This window comes from Myzus persicae, unplaced genomic scaffold (assembly GCF_001856785.1).
Source record: "Myzus persicae strain clone G006 unplaced genomic scaffold, MPER_G0061.0, whole genome shotgun sequence".
NCBI lineage: Eukaryota > Metazoa > Arthropoda > Insecta > Hemiptera > Aphididae > Myzus > Myzus persicae.
Window position 1 is genome coordinate 93,949 of NW_019104124.1, and position 25,993 is coordinate 119,941.

The window sequence follows — 25,993 nt, forward strand, 5'->3', positions numbered from 1 at the left end:
CTCCCAAGTTCTGCAATAATATATTTTTTTGCAATGACACAGATATTGGGATCTTACGACAGCCCATCGATGGAAATCCGTACAAAAACGCGGCAGTGTTCGGTTCCGGAACAAAAGTCAGTTGACTCATATTATTATAATCGTATATTAGTTTACTCATAAATTATAATGTATTCGTTTAGAGATGAATCGTCTAAGATGATAAAAAAATAGTACCCAAGATAGATTCCGCTAGTGGAGCGAGTGAACTATAATAATACATAGGTACACTGACCTATATAATATTATCAGTCAATTTAATACAAACTAATTAGATATTATAAATTATAATATTATAATTTTTTGGATAAGTCACTATATATGTATAAAAATTATATGTGATTAAAATTATCCTGTACAAATTTAAAATAATTATGAACCATTCTCTTAGGTAGGTATATTTATTTTTGCTTTTTAGATTATCGATATTGGTGTTTCAATGGATGGCATGGACGTCTTTAGTATAAGCGAAAATAGCCATTCGATGATAATCTGGTCTGTGAATATGAAGTAATACAACACATCTTTTACAAATTATAATTTATACAGATAAAATGTTCATAGTTAATTGTATTTAAGGGCGAAAAATCACATTAAGACTATATACCTATACCGTATACACTATGTATAGGCACCTATGGACAAATGTATATCAAATATACTCGTTGGGTTTTAGTCCCCCCCACACCCTTCTTCAGCTTATTTTTTCAAATCTTGCTGGACTTTGATATTATTTTTCATTGACACACTACGATTATTAATAATTTATTTACTTACTCCCTTCCAATTAAGAGATATAGGAGTTCTCTCAATCCATACAACCATCCAGAAACACAATAAAATAACCATCATATATTTTAAACAATTAAAGCAAAAACATAAGTACATTTTGAATATTAGATTTTAATGATAAAAGTTGAAAAACATTCTTATCAATTTTAAAAATGTCATACATTCTGTGTCACAATGTTTTAAATAATTATTAATATTTATTATGCCAATACATAATGATTTTATTTGTAATTAACTGTCACCATATGGGGGAGGGGGCTAAGCCACCCCCACAAATCACGCAATCAAATAGATTCTATTGGCAATTTGGTGAAGGCACTTTGAAAATATTATTTTAGTAGTTTTCCTAACAATTTTCGAAAAAAAATAGAAACAATTTCGATAAAGCATCATGAACGTAACCAAGACAAAAACTAACATATTTGAGTTCATTTGAATTGTTTTTCAAATTTTTAATTATGCGATAATTTATATCTGTTGCTTAAAATGCATAATCACTTGTATTGTACAAGTATAATATGAAGCTTATACTTACAATCTACATGCAATAAGTTATATTTAATGATTGACCCCTTCGTATATTTTTGTTTGAGTTCTAAAATATATATTTAATTTTTTGTCAAGCTATTTAGATAAATTGGAGAAATATGGCGGTGATGGATTAAAAGCATATAGTTCCCTTCTAGAAGGTGGAAAAAATGGACAGGAAATTACAGAATTAAAAGAATATTTTTCTTGTGTTCAATTAGCAAATAGCCGAAATCCAGAGACCACAGTTATCAGAGAATATGTGGACGTTTTTAATGTATCATTTCTCATGAGAGCAATGGGATATTTTCCCTCTGAAATAGAAGTAAATCGGATAATGGTCACAGCCCTTATTTTTGGTTATAAACTTACATAAAGTTCATACGCGTATATGCTTACTCCACGTATAACAAAAAATATTGATTGACATTCTAAATTTTTTTTTTGATGCCATAGATCGGTAACTACTAAAATGTTTATTATATAATACTGTATTCTATAATATACATTTAATATTATTTTGAAATTTAAGTGCGCGTATTATAGGCATACAATGCATACATATATAAATACAATATATATATATATAATATTCTGCGAATTTGCATGTATACAATATTGTATCTTATATTCTTCTACCTATACTGTTTAAAGTGTTAAAAAATAAGGGCTGTAGTATCATATTGTTTCTAATTTCTCATCGATTTTTATAATATAATATAGGTAGAATAGTTTTAATTATATAAACGTTTGATACGAATGTGTTGGTCATACCTTAATATTCCAGTTGTCTACTATGCTATACGAAATGTTCAGTAGACCAGGCCATCCTACCACAATGTCATTCGAAGAGTTTGTTATTTTGTATCTGAATTATAAGCCACGATTACAAATTAAATGTCAAGAAGTCCGTCTAGCGTTCAACAAACTAATAGAAAATGACCAATTTGTAAATGCTTACGGAGAAAACAAGATTTTGACCAGGGAATCGTTTGTACACATGATGAAAAATATAGGTTTTAGAACGGTCATTAGTTAAATGTTTTGCTTTTTTAAACACTTTTTTGTCTTAATTTAGGTGAAAAAATTAATCCTCGTGAATTAGAAATTATTTTGAACACATTGCTAAAAACCACCAAAGATATATCGTCAAGTTCAAGTGAAAACTCTCATTTGGTTCACTTGTCATTACCATTCGTAAGTTCATTTGTAGAACGCAATTTTAAAATATCAACAAATAAGCCCCCTTCACGAAAGCTGTTTTTTTGCTCATAAACTTTGCCTTTCAGGAAAAACTCTCACCAAGAGTGATCCGATTTCTATAACTTTTTTTGGGGGGAAGGAAAAAAACTTCTTCCTGGATTCTTTGGACATTGATTTCAAAATTTTATTTTGAAACCGTATAATTCGATTTTTAACAATATGACCAATTTTTCACAAGTTCTTATTTATTTTTTGTAAGCAACGCAATCAAGAACCGAAGTTCAAGTGAAAATCGTCCAATCTTACACAAAAAAATAAAACAAAATAATGAAATCGGACCACTACTACGAGGTGTTAGTTTTTCCTGTAAGGCCTGTTTTTAGCAAAAAATCATGTTTTTAAAAGGACACCGTACCCGCATGTGTTGACTCTTTTTTATGAACGCATTATTATGCTATATATATCTCATAAATCATATAATGTACCTATGTCCAGCAGTTTCAATTTTGTGTTAGCCTAAATATTAGAGTGAATTGATTTACAATATTTAACTTTAATGTAAGATCTTGTTTTTTTACAGTTTTTTAATTTTTAAGTGAGTTAAGAGCATTTTTGAAAACTAATATTTTACATCATCCTAATACTTAAAAAATTAAAATATTGTAAAAACGCGACGAGAGAATTTAAATAATATCATTTTTATATTTAAGTTATAAAATTGGTCAATTCATTTTAATATTTGAGCTAACTATACAAAATTGAAACTGCTAGACGAAAATTCTGGTATATTATGCACCATTAAGGCTGCGACAACGTTGATGTCCAGTTCTTTTTTTATCGGTGCATGGCTCTGACTTATAATGCGTGCTGCGGAAGTGTTGCGTTTGCGCAATCATGTACAAAAATCTCGATTGTGTTTAATAAAATTACATAGCGTTAAAATACTTGGTTGCATCTATTCCCATTACAAATAAATAAATTTGACAACATCCCAATAATTAAATTTCTACTCACAGTTACATTTCTATTTTTTATTAGTCTTGCTTAATTTTGTTGTATAACACCGTGTTACATTACCAGATATTCTTTCATAAACTATTCTGAATTTAAAACTACTAACCATAAGTTAATCTTTAAAATTGTTACTTACACTTTTTGCAAATTTTATTTTATTTTTTGTCATTTTTGAAACAAAAATACACCATAAAGAAAAAATGTAAAATGTCGTATCGATATTGAGGTAATACAAATTATCGGGCATGTACTAGTTGCCCCCAAAAGTACCTTTTTTATGCCAAATCCCCCCAAACTACTTAGAGGAAAAAGTACCAGTTGCCCTCACATGTTAATATATACACAAATACAATATATAGCTCGTAAAATAAGGGAGGTAAATATACAAATCATAAATAAAATATAAATTTAAAAATTATAATAATTTGTTAATATAAAATAGTATAGAATTCAAAAGTATTATGTTTTGTTATAATAATTACTAACCGATTTTACAAAATCTAATCTGCTAATATTTTTGTTTTTGTATTTATTTTATCGGATACAATAATTGACGGATTGAATTCAAGTTCAAAGCCAGAGCATTTTTCTTTAAACATACTAAATAAAAATTCATACGTTTTCGATGATTATATCCACTCAGACGCATCTAAAATTACATGTTATGTTGACAAACTATTATAATTTTGAATTTTATATTTTATTTATGATTTGTTTATTTACCTCCCCTATTTTACGAGCTATATATTGTATTGTGTATATATTAACATGTGAGGGTAACTGGTGCATTCAATTGAGGGCAAATGGTATATTTTGAAAATCGCGATAATAGCCTTGGAGGGCAACTGGTAAACACCCAAATTATCTACAGCAAAGACTCAAAGTTAGGTACGATTATAAATAAGTACCTATAGGTATGTCGAGCCACGACAGGTACAACAGTTAAATTTCCATTTGATGAACAGTGATTCGAAAATGAAAATAGTTGGCTAAAATTTGATATAATATATTTTTGAACAAATGTATTAATTTATAATGGTCTCAAAGAAGTATTTTAACGTACCTTTTTTAATTCGATTACGCAATCGAGGTTTTTGTATTTTGGTGCAAATACGGTGTTTAGATGCAAACACATTCCACCTCAAGCTGCACGTAGCTAGCTCTAAGTTCGATATCCATGTACAACCACGCTAGCATTAATTATCAATTTATCATTTAAAACAAACTTAAAGCTACGGCCGATGGTAACGAGAATGTATATTGCCTAAATATAGCCCCTTATTATACGAACCGGACCCTTAACTATTTAACTATCGTCTATTGCTATTTAAGTTTCCTGATTTTAGGGTTTCATAATCTTTGTCGTAATCATTCCTTTGGAGTCTATTCAATTTTCTTAAGCTTATGCTTTAAATTATTTTCAAATGTATTTGCACAACGCATTTTAATCAGGTAGGTACTTAATCGTTACATATAAACCTACACCAAATTCGTATGGAGCCGTTGGGTCTAATTAAGCCGTATAACTATTAACTAATTATCTTTGTTTTTTTTTTCATACGAGATGTTTGGCTTGCAAAAATTCAGATTACAATTATTTATTTGTATAGCATTAAAAGCTATCGAGTGATATAATGTTATTGTGTCATATTTAATGCATTTAAGTCAATAGTTTTCGAATATACGTAGAAAATACGCTGTTTACATAAATATAGGAAAATATATATTACGCAGCATATTATATAGGTTCCATTTTTTTGACGTTCCTTTAATTGGTTAATATTTACCTTTTTTCGAAATTAATTAGGTAGGTACGTAATTTAATATAAAAATTTTAATCTTATGGTTACATTGTTTCATATTTAAATTGCAGACATACACTTTTGACGAAATTTTCTCGGATTTATTAGGATTCCAAATCAAAGATGAATGAATAAAGAAAATCAAAATACTATGTATATTTTTTCTATTTAATATACATATTGATGTTATATTTATGGTCGTTTTAATATACATATTGATGTTATATTTATGGTCGTTTTAATATAAATAATAGTTTTAGTTAGTAATAACTAATAAGTATTATAATATAGGTACCAATATTACAATAGTAATTCTCAGTGGCGTGATGCAAAAGTGTAAGGTTAAAATATATAATGGACTATTTTTTATAACTCAATGACTAAACAATAACACACTATTTACAAAATCACAATATTATATTGGTTATTGGTATAACCCACAGATCATATAGCGTAAGAAAAATATGGAAAACAATAGTATCTAAGTTAAACAAACTATAAAGTGCATATATTACTTGATTACTTATTTTAATATTTTACATTTAAATGTGACAATTGCGTATAAATGGTTTTTGAATATTTTTTTTTTTTGAATTACCTGTTTGAAAATTATTGGAATACATATTAATTGAATAAATATTTAGATAGAAATTTGACTTACTGAAAATGAAAATTAATGTTTCAATGTTTGTGAACAAATCTTTTAATATTTTTAAACATTATATGCACCATTGAAAAATTAAAAAAATAAGTTTCTACGTTTTTTATATAAGTGTTTGTACCTATACATTTTTATGTTTGGGGAAAAAGCTGGTTTTTTTTTGTTTTTGATTTATTATGAAAAATGAATAGTATTTTTGTCTGTGAATAAAAAAACTAAAAAATATAGGTAATACAAGGTTCCTTGTTATTATTAATTTACAAAAATTTCCATTTTTTAAATTATTTAAATTTACTCACTTGATTTTACTATTCATTGCTTTACTAGTCGAAAATGTATGAACATTTTACTTTAAATATCTAATAGATTTACAATACAAAACAAATACAATGTTTCTCATAAGATTTTCTCAAAATTTAATTACATAAAAAATAATGAACGTAAATCCATATTAAAATGTTATAAGTGTTTAAAAATCTATTAACGATGTCATTTGGATTTTTTATTATATTATGGTTTTAGTTATTTTGTTGTTATTCAAAAAATATTAATTCCGGGAACTTAAACATTTTGTTGTTATTTAAATTATAAATTTCTTTATTTGATGAAATTTTAAATAGTGCTTTTAAATTATGTTTATATTGATAAAAAATTGTAATCTTTGTTAATGAGATTGATAATGTTACACAAGTCTCTTCATAAATTGTTTTTATAATTTAAAAATATTTAAAATATATATCGCAATTTGTTCGTTTTTAGTGTCTGAAGATCAAATTTTGTTTGCAAAATTCTTCAAAATAACTAACTATAGTTTAGTAAGTACAGTTATTTATCATTGTTATAAGATTCTATAGATCATTCAACATTAATTGTCGATATTCTATATACGTTTTTTTTTATTATAATATATATTATTACAATCATACATATAAATAAACAAAAAGTAACATAAAGAAGACAGAAGATTAAAAATAATGGTCAATGATATAAAATACATGAATAGGAGACCAAACAGTAACAGAACCTCTACGGCAATATCAATCATATAGGTACGCACATAATTATGAATTACTCATAAAAATTAAATATAACTCATCAAAATGTCATATTAAAAAATGATGCACTTAATAAAAATATAGTTCCGTTTTTTTTCAAGGTAAATAATTAAAAATGTGTAAGACAAATACACATTTTTAAAATATGAAATAATTACTGAATTACGTTAATATGGTGTTCTAAATAATTGTTTTAAGTTATGCTTATGACATTAAATCATTAAAAAAAATCAAGTGGAAGAATACTATTAACTATCCGTATTCCATTGCAATATATCAGAGTGTAATAAATTATTATTATACTTTCATTTTATGCGAATTTGATATTATGCTATATGAATATAACTTAGTTGTACATATTATATTAATATAGGTACATCTGTGTTAAGGAAATTTACTTCAGTGTAGACGCAGCTTAATTGTAGTGTAAGGTATCTACTAAAATGTATTTGCATAATCATATAGAAGTTATTATTATTATTATTTTTTTTTTTTTTACTGGTTACTTCCTTTCACGATTCATTTTTTCGTGCACTTTACAGCTGAAGTTCAGACCGTAATGTATCTCATTTTCTTTGGTGAGTCTTCAGTTTATTAACAATTTACATTTTGAATAAAGAACTACATATCAAACAAATAATCAGGTAAGTTTATATTATACGTTTAATACTTAACAAAAATCAATATTAAAAGTAACTAAACAATACACATTAGTGTATTTTTTAAATTATAAATATTTTGGTTAGTAAGGTTTAGCAGTATTAATAATGTTATGTAGAAAATATTCTATTCAATATTTTTTACAAGTCTGATATTTAAGAAATAATTTCTAAAATTGAACCATACAATATAGCATTGTTCATTGCCACTTATTTATTTTTTATAAGAATTTCATTATAAAATGAAAATATATATTCATTTAAAGTTCATAATTATTTTATACGATCTTTATTAAATTTATTCGTACAACATTATTGATGTAGGTTATATTGAAACTCTGAATAATAAAATATTATACATAACTTCGTTTTAAAAAATATAAACTTATTCATGTTAAATCTTAAATTCATGCATTATTTTTGAAATTATAAATTAATTATTTTTATCATAATTGTATTATAATTTATAGTAAGTAGAGAAAATATTAACACTTAGTTTGAGATATTTTCTTGAAAAATATTCAAGCCGTCTAAAACATACTTTCAAATTCCAATATTATACTTATAATTTTTTTCATATATTCAAAATTATCTAAGTTTCTAATGAATTTGTTTACATTATTCAACTATACATCAATACATTATATTATGTTACTTTAATTGTTATACACTGTAATATATAAAATATGAAGTATATTTTTTAAATTTATAATTTATTAATTTAGTATAGTTGTATTATTGCTAACTAGACTTTTTAAATAAGTCAATATGGGGTTTAACAAGACCTGACAAATACAAATAAATTGATTCTATAGTTGAACGTAAGACAAAAGTTAAATTATATGGATAATAAACAATTTAAAAAATATACTTATGTATATATGTCAGGAAATTCTCAAAAAAAAAAATTTTAAAAATTTAATAAGTTTCAAATTAATTACTAATTTATATACCCATAATATTCTATTTATTTATACCTCCAAACAAATATTTAAAATTTAAATAATTGTAAGAACAAACTATTTGACTTAAATAAACATTTTCATCGGCAAAATTTGACTAAAAATTAGATTTACAAATGGGCTATTTTGAATTCTTACGAAAAAAATTTAATAACATTTAAAACTGTTAATTTTCAGTATAAAAAAATAAAAAATAAAAATGTTATACTATATTTAAGCCACAGTCACATTATGATAGAAAAACGCGATAGTTGCAGCTATCGTGTTCTACTATGATCGTGTGATTGCGGCTTTAGGGCGTATGTTTCTATAAATTTTCTATATAAAAAAAATTATGAATAGTGATTAAAAAATTTTTTTATTAATTTGTCAGATCTTTCTATTACACTTATGCTTATATCCAAATTTTTTGTTTAATAATGAAATTATTCAAATTCTGATTTTTGGATTTTAATGACGACAAAAAAATGCGAGAATTCAAAAAAGATCTGAGTAGGTATATTTAAGAATTTAAAAACCCGAATTCGAATTATATCAGTATTAAAATAAAAATGGAGATGAACATGCTTGGCGAATCACCTTGTATAAAGTTGAATAGGTATAAGCTATGGATGGTAATTTATAGTGTTATAATATTTTTTATATTTGCCAGTTTTTATAATTTATTAGATGATACAATAAGAAACAAAGACGAAAAAAATTAATTTACTTGACATTATTATTTGCTTGATTGAGTAAACCATTCATAATATCACGTTTACCAGGTGATCTATTTTTATTTTAAAAAGTTCCGAGTTCTTTGAAAATATTTTTTTTACATAATTGTTGATATCATTTTAAAACAATATTTCTGAACAAAAAATTTATTTTTATTATTTCTAATCGTTATATATTTCTTTAGTTCTTACTTTTTCGAAAAACACTACACATTTGTAATTCTAAGTCTCGAAGAAGGATATTATTGAGAGTATTTCAATCTATAAAAATCAAATTTTGGACCAGTAGTAAATTGTTTATACCCGAGGACGCGCACCCGCATGTGTTGTCTTCGCTTACCTAGTACCTACACACGTACGACACAACAAATTTTCGTTCACTAGTTCCAATAATATGCTGTCAGTTTTGATATTAGGGTGAATTGACCTATCACCAAACTTTTAGTTAAGAATATTATCTGTGTTCTCTCTTTGGTTTTTACAATATTTTAGTTTTTTAGTATCGAGTATGTAGAGTATTAATATTTGAAAATGCTCATTCTTTACTTAAAAATTAAAATATTGTAAAAAACCAACAAGAGAATACAGATGATATTCTAACCTTTAAATTTAACTATAGGTCAATTCACTCTAATTTCAAAACTAATAGCATACTATTAAAACAAACTAGTGAACCAAAATTTGGTACGTCGTACGTGTGTAGGTACTAGGTAAGCGAAGACAACACACGCGGGTGCGACGTCCTCGGGTATAAACTACTGGTTAAAAATTTGATTTTTATAGATTGAAATACTCTCAATAATATCCTTCTTCGAAACTTAGAATTACAAATGTGTAGTGTCATTCGAAAAAGTAAAAAAGACAACACATGAGGGTGCTCTTAATGTTACTGATGAGCCGATATTCTTCTTCGGAATAAGTGATTGAAAATGTATAGTCATTAAAAATGTTTAAAATTATAACTATAAAAATTAGTCAAAAATGTTATTCTAAAATTACATCAAATTATGTATACATAAATTTTCAAAAAAGTTCGAAGTATTACTTGAAGTACTTTTCGAAATATTTAGTTTAGGCACTTAAATAGATCACTTATTGGTATATAGCTCGATTTTTAAACTTAAAATTGATTATTCATCCAAGTATGCTATAATAGGTTAACACGCCTCTCCGCTCAGTTTAAATGTACAAAGGTTTATCATTGAATTCAAATTTAACATATCCATTACAATGACTTACGCTCGACAATAATTACGGTACAGCTGCAGAACGGTACCCATTTATCCACCTTTTTAAATATATTCTTCTTGCCTTATTTAAAAATAGTTAATATATACCTAAGTTTAAAATCCAAGTTAGTTTATCAATGAATACTGAATAATATTACACCTAGGTATTGTGATGGTATATTACAGCTATTATTGAAATTTACTATCCGTTCTGGATCTATAAAACATACATAACGATTGTATGTTATGCCTATCTAAAAATATAATAAACTATATTTTACATGAGAAAAGAAACATGGTCCTATCATATAGCTTTCTTACTCCGTTTTGAATATCTTAAGCACAATATGATATATAAATAAAAGAATGACGAGATTTTTGCTTTTGACTTACAAATTGAAATTCATAAATATTAAAATGTCCTTAGAGTGGTTTTCTATTTTTTTTTCCAAACAAGTTATCTCAGAGATGATCGGTTTTGTTTAAGTTTATTTCTGTTTTGATTTTATTGATACCTAGGTACCAATAATAATAAATCGGGGTTCCGTAGGGTTTGATTTTATCTCACCATGGACCACTGGCCAAAAGATGTCGGAATATGCGCCATTCACGTCGTCGTACCATCGTTGTACGTCGATCAAACCGATTTGGAACGATACGACCGAGTGTCCGAGGGGAAATACACCGTCGGCCTGGGCCAAAAGCAAATGGGGTTCTGCACGGACCTGGAAGACGTGAACTCGCTGTGTCTGACGGCAGTCAGTCAGCTCGTCGAGAACAACGGCCTCAGCTACACGGACATCGGTCGCCTAGAGGTGGGCACCGAGACCATAATCGACAAGTCGAAGAGCGTGAAAACGGTGTTGATGAAGCTGTTCGAGGCAAGCGGCAATTTCCAGGTGGAGGGCATCGATACGACGAACGCCTGTTACGGCGGCACGGCCTCGCTGTTCAACGCCCTGTCGTGGATAGAGTCGAGCGCGTGGGACGGCAGGCTGGCCGTGGTGGTCGCGGCCGACATCGCGGTCTACGCCAAGGGCAACGCGCGTCCGACGGGCGGCGCCGGTGCTGTCGCGATGTTGATCGGCCCGGGAGCCTCGCTGGTGATCGATCGGGGCTTGCGGGGCACGTACATGAACCACGCGTACGATTTTTACAAGCCAGACCTGTCGTCCGAGTACCCGGTGGTGGACGGCAAGCTGTCGGTCGACTGTTACCTGAACGCCCTGGACCGGTGCTATGAATCCTATCTGAGCAAGTGCCACGGCGGCGATGCGGGCCTGGACCGGTTCGATTCGTTCGTGTTCCACGCGCCGTACTGCAAACTGGTGCGCAAATCCCTGGCCCGGTTGTACATGAACGATTTCGTCAACTGCGTCGGCGCGAAGGACGAGAACCGTAAGCATCAGGACTACTGGGCCTACGTCGAGAAGACGTTCGTGGAGCTCAGCAGGACAGTTTTCCAGGACAAGACCGAGCCGTCGCTGTTGCTGGCGTCGCGCGTCGGCAACACGTACACCGCGTCCGTGTACAGTGGACTGGCGTCGTATCTGTTGTCGGTGCCGCCTGAACGTCTGCCCGGCAAGAGGATCGGCGTGTTCTCCTACGGTTCCGGTCTGGCGTCGTCCATGTTCTCGATCAGAGTGGTGGACAACGGTAAGTTGTCGGGTCTGATCGATAACCTGAAGAAGGGCGTCGGCCGTCTGGATGAACGGACGCGCCTCGCGCCCGAACAGTTTGAGGACGTGCTGGACGTCAGGCAGAAGTCCCTGCACCAAGCCCCCTACGTGCCGACTGGCGACAGGGGACAGCTATTTCCGGGCACGTGGTTCTTGTCCGGTATCGACGAAATGCACAGACGGTATTACGAGAGAAATGAATAGACGTTGTCGTAACATGTCTATACGAGGTGATTGACACAATAGCGAGCCCCATTTTTTCATATTTTAATAATGACATTTTAAATGTTATTAAAGACCATAATTTTAATTTCTTGAGCTTTGTTTTTGCTACTTACCCGGGACTCTAGAAATGTTCTGTGTTTTCAAATTATAACCTATAATTGTTTCATATGTTGATGTAGATTCCAAATTCCAAATTCAAGCAAGTAGATTCTCAGTAATACTAAAATGTTTATTCTAAAGAGTAAAGATGATAATTTATTCCTTAAAAATGGTTTACAATAAATGTAATTTTTGAAAAAAATTATGCAGTTTATAATCACCCTTGGCTTTTTAATTTGTTTCGCTAAAATGGTATGTTTTTTTTATTGCGTATTTATGTACAAGTAGGCACGCCGTGGCCGCGTACGCTCAATACAAGGCATATCGTTGAAATTTTAATAACTATAACTTCTAAACTATGTCCGAGTGAATAATTCTGGTAGCTGAATTCCAATGTTCAAACACAAATAAAAATATTCACTAGAATCTAGTATTTATTATACTTCGATCATTTTCATAATATCATATCTTCTAAACCCATTATCGTAGACATATTACCCTATAATACACGAAGACGAAATTAGTATATAACTTAAAAAGTTCTCGTTTAAATTTTGATTTTGAAACTTCAATATAGTTTTCTGAAAAATTGTGCTCCAGCTTGTTTTATTTTAGCTCTAGTACCTTTATCAATAAATAATCTGTTTCATCTTAAGCTATTTTATAGTTTCATTACCTATCCTTAACGTATGTTAAATGGTTACGCCCCGTTTGTCATTTCGTATAAAATATTACAAATGAATAAAAGTAATTCGTTACCTAAGTAATTTGCAGCAGTAAAGAGAGTTCTTATTTGAAAAACACAGAATTTTGTATCTCCAGTCTCCACAGAAGAAACCTTAAGTGGTACAAAATATCTCAATTATTAGAAAATATGATCTTTGAGTTTATTTATAAGAATTCCGAAAATCGGATTCTGAAATAAGTACATTATTGAAGAAAAAAAAGGGTCAATCACTTTGTATTGTATACTCATAATTTGTAAAACTGCAGTATATCGAGTAAATGATGATTGGTATTGGTACTTTTTAAAATGTGTAATTAATTTTAATTATAAATGTTATTGCCTTATCGGATACTGGTTTCAATATTGCAATAGTTTTTAAATTTTTTTAAACATATATTAGGTATATGCACGTATTACGTATATAATATGACGTGTTAAATTATATTTATTTCGGATGAATGTGGTGATTAACATTTTTCATTAGTATTATAATTTTGGTGTGTGGGTTTAATTTTCAATAATTATTGTGATAATATTAAATCGTTGCTGCAGATTATTCAATTTTTTTTTAATTAGATGTAGATATAAGAATTTTAATACTGTAAAGTCTTAGTTAAATAATTATTCACTGCAGATTTTAAAAATAAAATATGATTGATACTTATGTTAAATAAATATATTTTAGCTAGAAGAAATTTTGATTTAATATTTATGTTCATTGTTTATATCTTTATAGTTCCTCAAGTAGTCAAATAGGTTACTTACCGTTCAGCGGATATCGAGTGTACCTATATTGTCATTGTCCATTGAGTGGGCGAATTACCTTTTTACCCGCATAATAAAAGTAATGTGTTTGAGTATGATACAATATGAAGTATAAAAATAAAATTGTACAGATCAAGATAAAAATATCATATAAAGATAATCTGGGATATGTATATGTCATCAGGCAAAATTAAGGTTTTAGAGTATAGGGGTAAAATTTCCAAGAAAAAAAGTTTATAATACAAAAAACCAATATATATTTTTTAATCTTAATAATATTCTATCTTGATTTATAATCATTTAAATCATTTAAATTTTTAATCACAGACACCCACAAACAAACCACTTTTAATCGTACTAGTGGAATTCACGAATAGTTCCGGGTCTTTCAAAATGAGAGGGAAAATAGATTGACTAAATACAACATCCCAGGATATTAAAAAAAGTTCGCCCAAACACAATGCATGTTTAAAATTACTCGGCCAAACGGATTATGCTGAATTTCTCAAACACATTGCAATTTTTAAAAATTCACCAACGCAAACCGCCTATATTGAGAATGCCACTGTAATGCGTGTATTAAATTTGAATTCAATGTAAATCACTGGATGTATGAACAATTATTTTGAACAGTGAAAATCTTTCCCCTTATATTATTACTTATAGTATATTTTTACAAAATTGATATTTGGTATTATGAATTTACATTGCTATATAGTTATAGACCATAGTACCTATATCTACTATAGACTTTAGGTAAAGCTAGTAAAATAGTAGATTTAACTAATTTTATTTTTAAATTAATTAAATTTGAACTTAAATCGCTGATAAAAAATTTGGAGGAATTTAATATTAAACTTTGTTTTCATTTCAATTAAATGTCCTTATGAAAAATCGTGTATACAATTTTTCAGTCTTAGGCATATATAAGCTTAAGATATTATGAATTTTCAACTATAAAATAATTTGCAAATTTTCGTGAATTTGACGAATTTTGTAAAAATTTCAAATTTATACTAACACTCATAGAAAAAATTGTGATAACATAGATTTTCGAAACATATTTTAAATGCATAAAGACAAATTTATGAGAGACATTATATTTAAATTTCGAGTTTTTACTCAACAATTAAAATGTCATATTATATAGTATTATACTTAAATCGAAAAAAGACTAAAAAAAGTGAAAATGTATATGTTTCTGCAAAAGTTTGAATACCGGTGAAACCTAGGGTATGCAAAGTAGTCTGGTCAAACCCCGAATGATTTTTGTAGTTCGGACTTTTACAAACGAGATTTGGCAAATCTTAGGATGAACGACCAATATTGGTGAAGGTACAAAATGTTTTGCTTTAATTATTTTGTGATATTTTCCCTTTGCTTTATACTCTTTATATTATTATTTAAATATATTAGTACTTATGTATAGCTACAACTTATTAGTAATTAGTACCTATATTAGGCACACACATTTTATTAAATATTACTGCAAACATTTAAAGTATTGTATGCAGCAGGTGGCATTTTACTACGATCAACTTTGAGAATTTTCATTTCGACTTTATTATAAATTATGACTTTTTAGAATCGTCAATAGTTGCAGATAGTGAAATTGGTATTCATCATACGGTATTTATATCAAAACTATCGTTGACTGGTGGACAAGCAGGGTTAATAACTAACGAGGTGTGACTGTTTGAAAAAATGCATTAAAAATTGACGTAAATGACGATCCAAAAATGTATTGTGTAACTCGAGATGCCACAGTAGCCAAGTCAGCACGGATAAATAATTTTTGTAATAAAAGTATACTTACTTTGCTAAATTTTTAATTTTTTAAAATTAACAATAATAATATGAATGAATGTATTGAATATACTAGTAAGTAGTAGTTAATGTATTGTACTTAATATAGATACTTATAGATAGTTTTTATACGAGTATAAACAAACGGGAAAAATATCACACAATAATTATGGTAAAACATTTTGAACATTCACCAACACTGGTTGTTTATACTAAGATTTGCCAAATCTTGTTTGTTGCAGTCCGAACTACAAAATCATTGGGAGTTTTACCAAACTATTTTGTATATCCTAGGTTGTATCGAAATCAATCGGAACAGACATTTGCCGACATTAGTCGACAAAACCTGGGATTTATCTATAAGCCGCATACCTATCTAATACAGTAATACGATAATATAATGGACTATGTGGTTGTACATATCATTATGTGTTTAAGAGGACGCCATACCCGTATAATATGTGGTCTTTGTCTTACAAAATATATAGAACATACCAAAAACTGTTTCCGCGTGATAGAACCTCTCAGTCTGTAGTCCTAGTTAAGACACCAAAAGTGTACACAATATGGAAGATAATATTTTCCGAGTCGTAGCATTTTATTATTTGTTTGATATCATTAATGAGAAAAAAGTTATAATAGGTACTTTAAAAAATTTGATATTTTTACGTTTTCCAAATTTAGGTAAATTTTAATTTATTGGTCTTATCGAAGAAATAAAAAGAGTTACGACACAATTAAAATTCTTCTCTAATCATAGTGAAAATTTGGTTTCTTAGTTATTACTGTAGGCCTTCTCGGTTCTTTCTTGCGTGAAACAGTTTTGGCTATGTTTTATATTAATTGTAAGACTGAGACAACACATGCGGGTGTGGAGTCCTCTTAAGAGTCCTGGTGTCATTGAAGGTTGTTTATGGTTATTTTATTTTATTAGTCTAAACTTTAGACTTTATATCCTAGGTAATGTTTTATAAATGGCGTGCCAACAAATCCTAAGTTTCGCCGGTATTGGTAATTTTACCTTAATATATATTATAAATAGCATAAAAAGATCCAAAATATATAAAAATTAAACAAAGTCTAGTAAATTATAATGTGAATATTTGGTGAGTATGTAAAATCTCTACGGTTTTTTATCTTTGAATAATAACAAAACACAAAAACGATTTTGTCAAAAATTGGTTTTGCTAGGAGTTGGGAAAAATCCTGTAAGCAAAGAAACTAGGAAAAATTACAAGAAATGTAAGTACCTAGCTATTTGCACAATATCATAGGTACGCCCTTGTTATTTTACTGCTTAATGACAACACCGACACCCGACTTATACACCTAAATAACGAGAAGATACAAATTTGATTATAATTTTTAACAATATATTTCTTCCTTATTATTGAGAAGTTCTTAAAAATATAAATCAAACATTTCTGTTACTACTTACGTGTACTTATATTGTATTCAATTTATTGTTGTTGTTTACCTGTTACACTTTCAGATAGGTATAATATGCATATGTTTTTGAGATTAACTCTAAATTTTGTTTTTATACTACGATAATTTCATCAACATGCTACATTAATGAATTAACAGCATATGCATTCCCATACTCGGAATATCTCTAAAAATATAATATTAAAAAATATGTTTTCTTTTTATTATACGTGTATAGTTCAACCCTAAAAAAACAATAATATTCTTCCTCGTACAGCTTGTGAGCGCATACTACTGACCTAATAGAATTTGACTATTAATTTCACTGTACTGCAGATCATTTTTAGATTATTGGATTATTTTCTACATTTTCATATATCTATTATTTATTATTGGTATGTTAAAGTTGATACTTCTAAACACAATTACTTCGTATGTATTACTATTTGTATATTTGTATTAAAATATACATTTTTACAATGTACTTACCAAATATTGAACTCGGTATTTTTGATAAATATTCTCGATAAAATCGTTTTGAAAACCACTCTGAGCAGCGAAATTCTAGTGACCGGTACTGTTTTCACCAATTACCGGAATATGAAATAGACCGGAGTATAATCCACGTGAATCAGGATTCATTCTTAATCATCTGAAATTCACTGGGATTATATTTTAACCATTATTATTTACTATCGCCGGGTTTGAGGTACAGAAACAACCCTGGGATAATGCTGTTCAATATTTCCTAGTAGTTATTGCGATTTTAAATTATTAGTATTTTTATGTAAACGATAAGACCTAAATATAGATACTTATACTTGTTAATATAAACATGTTATTTATAACTGTATACCTAGGTACTGTATAGTGAAAATATAATAATTCATACATTGTAAAACTTTAAAATATGACACCATAATTATTAATTTACCATATTCTTTGCATCACAATATAATAATGTATAGTTATTTTAAATGTAAATCACATATTGTATTAAATTTAAAGAATCGGGTCGTACGGTGAATTGTATAATATAAAGGCGACCAAATGCATTGTTAGTATTGAATTATAGATTATAGTATTGTGCATTTGTACCTATATATAAACGCCTTGTTTATTTAGTAAGAAATACGCATAGTATTTACTTATATTGTACAACAGACAATTTACCTTTCATATTTAGATATAATAAATGGGGTTTAAGAGGACTTAACACTGGAATTTGTTGTCTCTGTCTAACAAGGGCGGAACATAGCAAATTTGAGTTCAGCAGATCACGTATAGCTTTGTTAGCTTAAAAATTAGAAAGAGTCGACCTATTATGGAACTTGATGATAAGAACATTATCTGTGCTCGTATGTTGGTTTTTTAGGATAGTTCAATTTTTTAGCAAGTTATGCGTATATAATATAGAATAAACTAAAAGTGCTCATAACTCACTTAAAATTGAACTAAAAAAACCATCATACGAACACAGATAATGTTCTTAAACTATCAAGTTTTGTAATGTGTTGATTCGCTCTAATTTGTAAACTAACGAAGCTACACGTGATCTACTGATCGTAAATTTGGTATATTACGCTCCAGTAAAACGAAGACAACAAATATATGCTAGTGTTACGTTCTTTTAACTGTAAGTATAGTGAAATATTATTTATTGCAACTGTAACTTATTGTGTTGTTTATTTTATCTTTTGTCGATTTATATTATAATTCTCATTCAACATGCATATTACATATATATAGTATAATAGGCTATATATGTATGGCGTACGTACAGTGTCGTACACTATATACAATAAAATAAACTAACAGCATAATTTCAGTTGTTACGATTGTTGAAAATGTTTGCAGGTCACTTTCAAATCATCGCAGAGGAAATAAAGTTTAAACTATACTACTGTAGACTGATAAAATCACTAAACAACCTTGAATGACACCAGGGCGCTTAAACACGTATTATGTACACCCGCATAGTCTAATAGTCCATCATAATAATATTATTATCATATTACGTAGGTATACGATTAACTAGTTAATAACATGGCTTAGCACGTTTAGCATAGTAGCTAAGGGTCGTCGTGTTATCTTCCTTTTTTTAAAGATTACATGCGCTATCACCGTGTCTTAAGTATTTCTTGGCTATATTCCTTGCAATTACAACCGTACGTGTGAAAAAAGACACTAAATAAGATACCACTTTCTCTATTTTTTGTATATTCTATGTGCGGGCAAACAGACGACACCAATTATCATATTATTATCATATATGAATAAACACTAATTACTAATAATTATTATCACTCTTACTCTCCCTCTTTGAAAAGGTATACAATTTATCATCGAAATTATAAATTATAACTACCTATCGGGAAATAAAATACAACGTTCATAAAACGGGTGGATGATATATTTTTTACTTTCATGGTATTTAATCTAACAAATTAATAGGTATCTAGTTTAATTTTTGGATTTGCTTAATATATTTATACTTGTGAGGTTAGTATATAATCGATCATAAAAAAATGTTATAACACTTTAGTCTTTTTTTACATATTTAATTTTTTTCTATTTCATAACCTCTAACCCTTTCAGTGCTAAATTATTATTTACATTGCTGCCTGTCTGTACTGAATTTATTTTTTATTTTTATTGTTTTAATTATCATATATTTATCATATATGATAATCCTTGAAATTTGTGATTTGAGGAGTATTGGTTTATTCCATAGGTATTTATCTTATTTCACTATTTTTTTTTTAATTAACTTGAAATTTAATAAGCTTTAGGTATGGCTTGTAGTATTTTTCATAAAAACTAACGAAGCGTAATATATGCCAATAGCCTGTGGGAACTGCTATGCCAGGGTGTCGTATAAATACGTCCATACTACATAGCACTCAGAACTTTTGAGTAAAAGGCTAGGGATAATATCCCTTATAAAAAGTCAATTTGTATGGATACAACTGGAGAAACAATAATTTATTTGACCTCAATTTAAAATCGAATTTATAAAATCTTAAATAAAAAATTATAATTTTTCTGATAAATTCCTGGTCTTTTTTTACGTTATTATATATGTGTACGAGTCGGGACTTAACCGGTGAAAATGAGCGGCGCTTCATTGTCATGCACCCTCGATTAAAGTCTTTAAATACTATAATTTAATTTAAAGATACCATGGTTGCCCGATGGGCCATGGCATACGCGATATCACATATCAATTTAAATTTCTCGCAGAATCAGTAGCTTATAGCTATCTGAGTGCGCTCTTTCTATGCAAACATATTTTTCGAATTGACATTAATTGTAGCTTTATAGTATGGTACAATATAGTTCATACACACTCCACTGCGGTCTACGAGCGCTACAAAATTGTCTGATTGACAAGAATAAAATATTATACGAAGACGACAATATTCCATCGCTAGTCGGGTAACCATTACAATATCTATAGTCGTGTTTCACCCCATGGCCGAACTACGCACGCGCATCCACCCACCACCCCTCTGTGGCCTCGTAACCGGAGGCACGGGATTCCGTCCGCTCTGCACTGCCGCGGCGCGACCAGTTTCGCCGCTGTAGTCTAGCGCTGCATTCCTGTTTAGGCCAATATCCGAACCGGTCGAACGCCGCAGTCGCCGGCGGGTCGTCGCTTGTTTCGATCGTCTCGTGTCGTGCACTCGTGCCGCGAGGTACCATGCGACTCGTGCCACATCGACGATCGACATAAACCGTCGAAATCGCTCAAATCGATACAGACGAAAAACGTTCCACGTAGGTACTGTCTACCTTGGCAAAATACCATATCCGAGATGTACAAAACGCTGACTACGTTCACGAGAGCCCTGAGTCGGCGGACCGCGTTTTCGCTCTGCCCCGCGGTTGCAGCCGGCCGAGAGAATCACTTTCGGTAAGTCCGATAGCCGCCATGGCTTCTGTGTATACTATAACGTATAGTATATTATGACGTATTATACAACCGCCATAATCAAACAATGATTATAGCACTATTTGTATTGTAACATATTATATAATCAGGTAGAATATTTTAAAAGCGATACGTCCCTTTGTTCAGGTCCATGAGTGTTATTCTGCCGCCACCGGTGACTTCGGTTATAACCGGTGCATTGGTCAGCAAGGACGAGCTTGGAAATTTCATGGCAGTGTTTCCAGACATCGTCAAAGACCTGACGGACACCAGCCTTCAGTTGAACAAGCCCGACGTCACCAAGTGGCTAGAAAACGAATGTGCCCATGGTTTTGTTTTGCAGCTATACTATACGAGTATAAATTTTACGTTTTGTTTTATTGTAGTTATTGCAGTACAACGTGCCCGGCGGTAAAAATAACAGAGGATTGATTTTGGTATCGTCGTTTAAGATGCTGTCCTCGCCGTCTTATCTGACCGACGAAAATCTAAGGTTGTCCTACATACTAGGATGGTGTGTTGAAATAGTAAGTGGTTTTGGGTTGTAACTAGAGGAATTTTTTTTTTTTTGTTCTTAAATCAATTTATTTGATTAATAATTAATGTTAATATTATATTCAATTATTATTTATTAATGATAATATTATTTACAATTATTATTTATTAATGATAGTATATAACTAGGTACAATTATTATTTATAATTGATACCAAGGTCCGTTTTTAAGGGGTCGGTTCGGTGGGAGAAATTAACTCTATTGTTTTAGTGACATATATTTTGCTGTTTTTACCTTGTTTATTTTAAGAATGCATTAAATTATTTTATTAATATTGTTATAAAAAAAAACCAGAAAGTACCAACTATAGATATAGTTTACTACTGCTACCAGAAACACATTTGAAGTTAAAACTCAGAGCATTTTTACTGCTCCAACAAAAGAAATAATAATTTTTAAAATATTAAATTACTTAGGATTCTGACCGGATCAATGAATGTATTGATCTTACAATGATGTATGTTTTTATATTTATTAATTTTTTAATTTTGAAAAATTTGATTTCGGTTTTTGGTGTAAGTCTAAAAATCTAACCGTAAACATATGAAATTTTCACCAAATGTTTATTTTATTATTTTCCATACACTATGCAATTTTTTAAACATTTAGACTTGATTTTTTATAGACATTTTCAATTTTTCTCAATTTGTTTTTTCTTTTAATGTTGCCGCTTCAACACAGCAATAAATGAGAGCATATACCTAGGTATTTATTATAATTGAATATATGTATATTATCGGTCACGGAGGAACATCTGGTCTCGCACACAATAATCCCTTTTTTTGTATTGTTTTATTTTTGTTATAATTATTATTAAATTTGTCTTGTAAATAATATGTAGATTAGACAACGCGTTATGCCGCCGCGACGGCTACGAGATTATATTATTATATTAGCACGGCTGTCGTGATTTTGTCTTGTACCGTAGGTTGTCGCAGCAGTACTGACTTGTGCAAATCACCATTCTTTTATAGCTATCTTTTTGTGTTATACTTTTATGTTCTAATCGCTTTTAATTTATAATTTATACTAGCTATATTGCTTAGATTTTGTTCTATCAACTGTGTTTGCTGATCGCCGTGGAAGTATTTAGTATTACATTCATTCGTTGAGTGCAAACCGCTACTTTTTATTTATATCATTGATTATTTTATTGTATATAAGCGCGATTCACCACGTACATCGTATTATAATATTATGGCCAGCAATCGTCACTTATTATTATGTCTTGTGTGCGCTAATCGCCACCTTGGAACCTCTTGTTATTATTGTATTTTTGCGGGTATCGATTTTATTATAGGTGTAGTGGCAGCAGTACTGCAGTGAGGTTTTATTTATTATTATTATTATTTGTTGAGCCAGAAGTGCTATAAATTGTGTATCGTTTAAATGTCTGTACTATACAACAACACAATCACCAAAAACCACATTACCGATTTTATTAGTTTTAAATTTTAATTGTAAGCACACCTACATACTCATATACACAAATAAGCAATACACATATTACACAACACACGTTACGTAGCTCGACAGTATTTTCCCGGCGATCTCGACCTCTATTATTCGAACTATTACACCACTACATACACATCCAGCTAGTCCTTCATATTTTTAAAACTTAGGTGTTAGTGGGGCGCAAAATGAACTCCGTACCAGGGCTCGCGTATCAATAGCTGTTAAAAAATATGATTTGTTGTATAAGCTTTTGAATTTAAGATGTTGACAAAATTTATTGAACTTAAAATTTGATTGAGCAATACAATGTGCATTGGAAATTAATTATAAATATTAAATATTAATTTTAACATTTTTATTTTAGTTGCAAGCTTATCAGTTAGTGATGGATGACTTAATGGATAACGCTATTACTAGACGAGGACGTCCATGTTGGTATCGGCATAACGATGTTGGTCTAATGGCAGTGAACGATGGCATTCTTCTCGAACAAGCCATTTACCAATTGCTAAAAAAATACTTCAAAGATAAGCCTTACTATACACACATTCTGGAACTGTTTTATGACGTATGAAATAATAAAAAAACGGTTTTGTATTAATTTTATGATGTCGTTAAATTTACAAAATTTAGGGCCGTCTTTATAAAAGAATAAATAAGCCTAGGACCTAGGTAAAACTATTTAACGCAAAATAAAAAAAACCATTTAATTTTAAATTTTTGTCTATACTATTTATATTGCTGCATGACATGTAATTAAAATATCACTGGGGCTTGAGGCTTCTTATTGATTTGTATACTCTCCTGAAACGAATTAACAATTATACTTTTTATAGGTTACAATGAAATCTGCTATGGGTCAGTGTCTCGATATGTTGACTGCAAAAAGCTTCAAGTCAAAGAAACTCGAAAAATACACTATGGAAAACTATAAAGCTATTGTGAAATATAAGACTGCATATTATTCGTTTGTTCTTCCTGTTTGTCTCGCCATGCGCATGGTAAGCACTAAGCTCGATACTCATATTAGTAATTTCATAAATCGGTTTGTAATATATTATAATAAAATAATTTTATAGACAAACGTCAACGATCAAGAAATCTTTAGACAAGCAAAGGTCATATTGCTTGATATGGGTCAATTCTTTCAAATTCAAGTATATACTGTTAATTTAAATCAACTACTTATAATAAGTAAAAATCAATTTATTTTAGGATGACTATTTAGACTGTTATGGAAATCCAGAAATTACGGGAAAAATTGGCACAGACATAGAAGATGGAAAATGTTCATGGTTGGCTGTGAAGGCTTTGCAAAAAGTCACTACTGAACAAAAGAAAATTATGGAGGTAATATAGTGCTATTTCTGACTACTGTATTGTTTGAACATTTATCTGACTGATTATTGTTTTAGGATAATTACGGTATTGATGATCAATTCAATGTCGCAGTCATCAAAGATTTATATCAACAGTTGAAGTTACAAAACACATTTCTACTCTACGAAGAAGAAAGTTATAATTTAATAAGAACTTGTATTCAAAATTTTTCGCCAGGATTATCACAAGACATGTTTTTCAAATTATTGGAAAAGATTTACAAGAGGACCCTCTAAATTCGAATCTTCACCAAATTCATTAATCAGCATTTAAATAATTAATTTATTATTATTATTATTATTATTATTTCTTGAGTTGTATGCAGTCTTAAAAAACAGGGTACTAAAAAAATATACTTTGAGTTGATTGTACCATTTAAATGTTAAATCATATTTTATGATTACTTTATTTAACACACAATTTTTACCTACTACTTATAAACAATATTCTAAGTTTAATATTCAGATAATAAATAATTTACAATTTTTAAAGTATTAAACTATTAAATACCAAATTATATATTATTTTATTATACTGTATAGACTCCACAATTGTTATATTTTTTAAAAGTTAAAATTCGTTAAAACGTTTGACAATTGACAATATAACAATGAAAAAACTTAATAATTTTACAGTATGTTAAAAGTAGGTAGGTATCTATGAAATATCTATCAAATCTCAAATGTGTTAGCTATGGTTTAGGCAATTGAAAAAATGTGGCCAAGTGGTAACCGTTAGGTGTTGTGTGGGTCACTTATTAATGGATGTGTAAAATTTGAATTCAATGGCATAAAATTATTATACACGAAAAACGATTCTCAGGCGATATTACTTAGTATAGTTAGAAGTTTAGAATGTTTTATACTATAAATATATTATCGCTATTAAAGTAATTTATGTTACTAATAGACATTAATATTTAGTAGTACAGTAGGTTGAATTAATTAATTAATAATTTGCATGGGAAAATGTCATTGTATATCAAATATAATACAATACTCTAATGGGTGTCCATTCTGCTGGATTTTAAGGAAAATTGTATAGGCAACTTCTTATACATTCAGCAATTAGCCTTGTTGTTGTATTAGTCGTAAATGGTCGTTAGTTGTAGAAATCCGCATTTCAGTGATCCACTACTAACCTACTGTACAGCAGAGTGGCATATACTTACCAGCTTTTTTATTATTAAATTTAGATTTTTTATTCCACTGATTTTCGAAGGTTGGTCCGCAAAAAACTGGCATATTTATCAAATCGATCAGACTGAGTCGGGGGG

The 25,993-nt window shown here is 29.5% G+C and overlaps 3 protein-coding genes and 1 long non-coding RNA gene across 5 annotated transcripts; all 4 read left to right on the plus strand.

The window, feature by feature from the left end:
- The first annotated feature begins 8 nt into the window (after positions 1-8).
- On the plus strand, positions 9-1,548 carry LOC111038992. Its single transcript, XR_002605050.1, has 3 exons — positions 9-116; positions 458-549; positions 1,456-1,548. It is a non-coding gene; the product is annotated as an uncharacterized LOC111038992 (long non-coding RNA).
- Positions 1,549-1,607: 59 nt separating this feature from the next.
- Positions 1,608-5,515, plus strand: LOC111039008. Its single transcript, XM_022322282.1, has 4 exons — positions 1,608-1,684; positions 2,147-2,375; positions 2,438-2,556; positions 5,450-5,515. Exons 1-4 carry the CDS (start codon positions 1,649-1,651, stop codon positions 5,507-5,509), a joined length of 444 nt encoding a protein of 147 aa, XP_022177974.1. The 5' UTR covers positions 1,608-1,648; the 3' UTR covers positions 5,510-5,515.
- A 2,126-nt stretch (positions 5,516-7,641) lies between these two features.
- LOC111039004 (hydroxymethylglutaryl-CoA synthase 2-like) lies at positions 7,642-13,827 on the plus strand. 2 transcript variants are annotated; one of them, XM_022322278.1, is made up of 2 exons: positions 7,642-7,738; positions 11,180-13,827. In XM_022322278.1, the coding sequence occupies exon 2, from the start codon at positions 11,230-11,232 to the stop codon at positions 12,541-12,543; it is 1,314 nt and encodes a 437-aa protein (XP_022177970.1). In that variant the 5' UTR covers positions 7,642-7,738; positions 11,180-11,229; the 3' UTR covers positions 12,544-13,827. The 2 variants fall into 2 exon arrangements, with proteins under 2 accessions (XP_022177970.1, XP_022177971.1); XM_022322279.1 differs by having other exon boundaries at positions 11,211-13,827.
- Positions 13,828-20,966: 7,139 nt separating this feature from the next.
- Positions 20,967-25,208, plus strand: LOC111039002 (farnesyl pyrophosphate synthase-like). Its single transcript, XM_022322277.1, has 8 exons — positions 20,967-21,305; positions 21,471-21,639; positions 21,710-21,850; positions 23,702-23,905; positions 24,174-24,338; positions 24,417-24,494; positions 24,553-24,687; positions 24,753-25,208. Exons 1-8 carry the CDS (start codon positions 21,208-21,210, stop codon positions 24,951-24,953), a joined length of 1,191 nt encoding a protein of 396 aa, XP_022177969.1. The 5' UTR covers positions 20,967-21,207; the 3' UTR covers positions 24,954-25,208.
- The last annotated feature ends 785 nt before the right edge of the window (positions 25,209-25,993 follow it).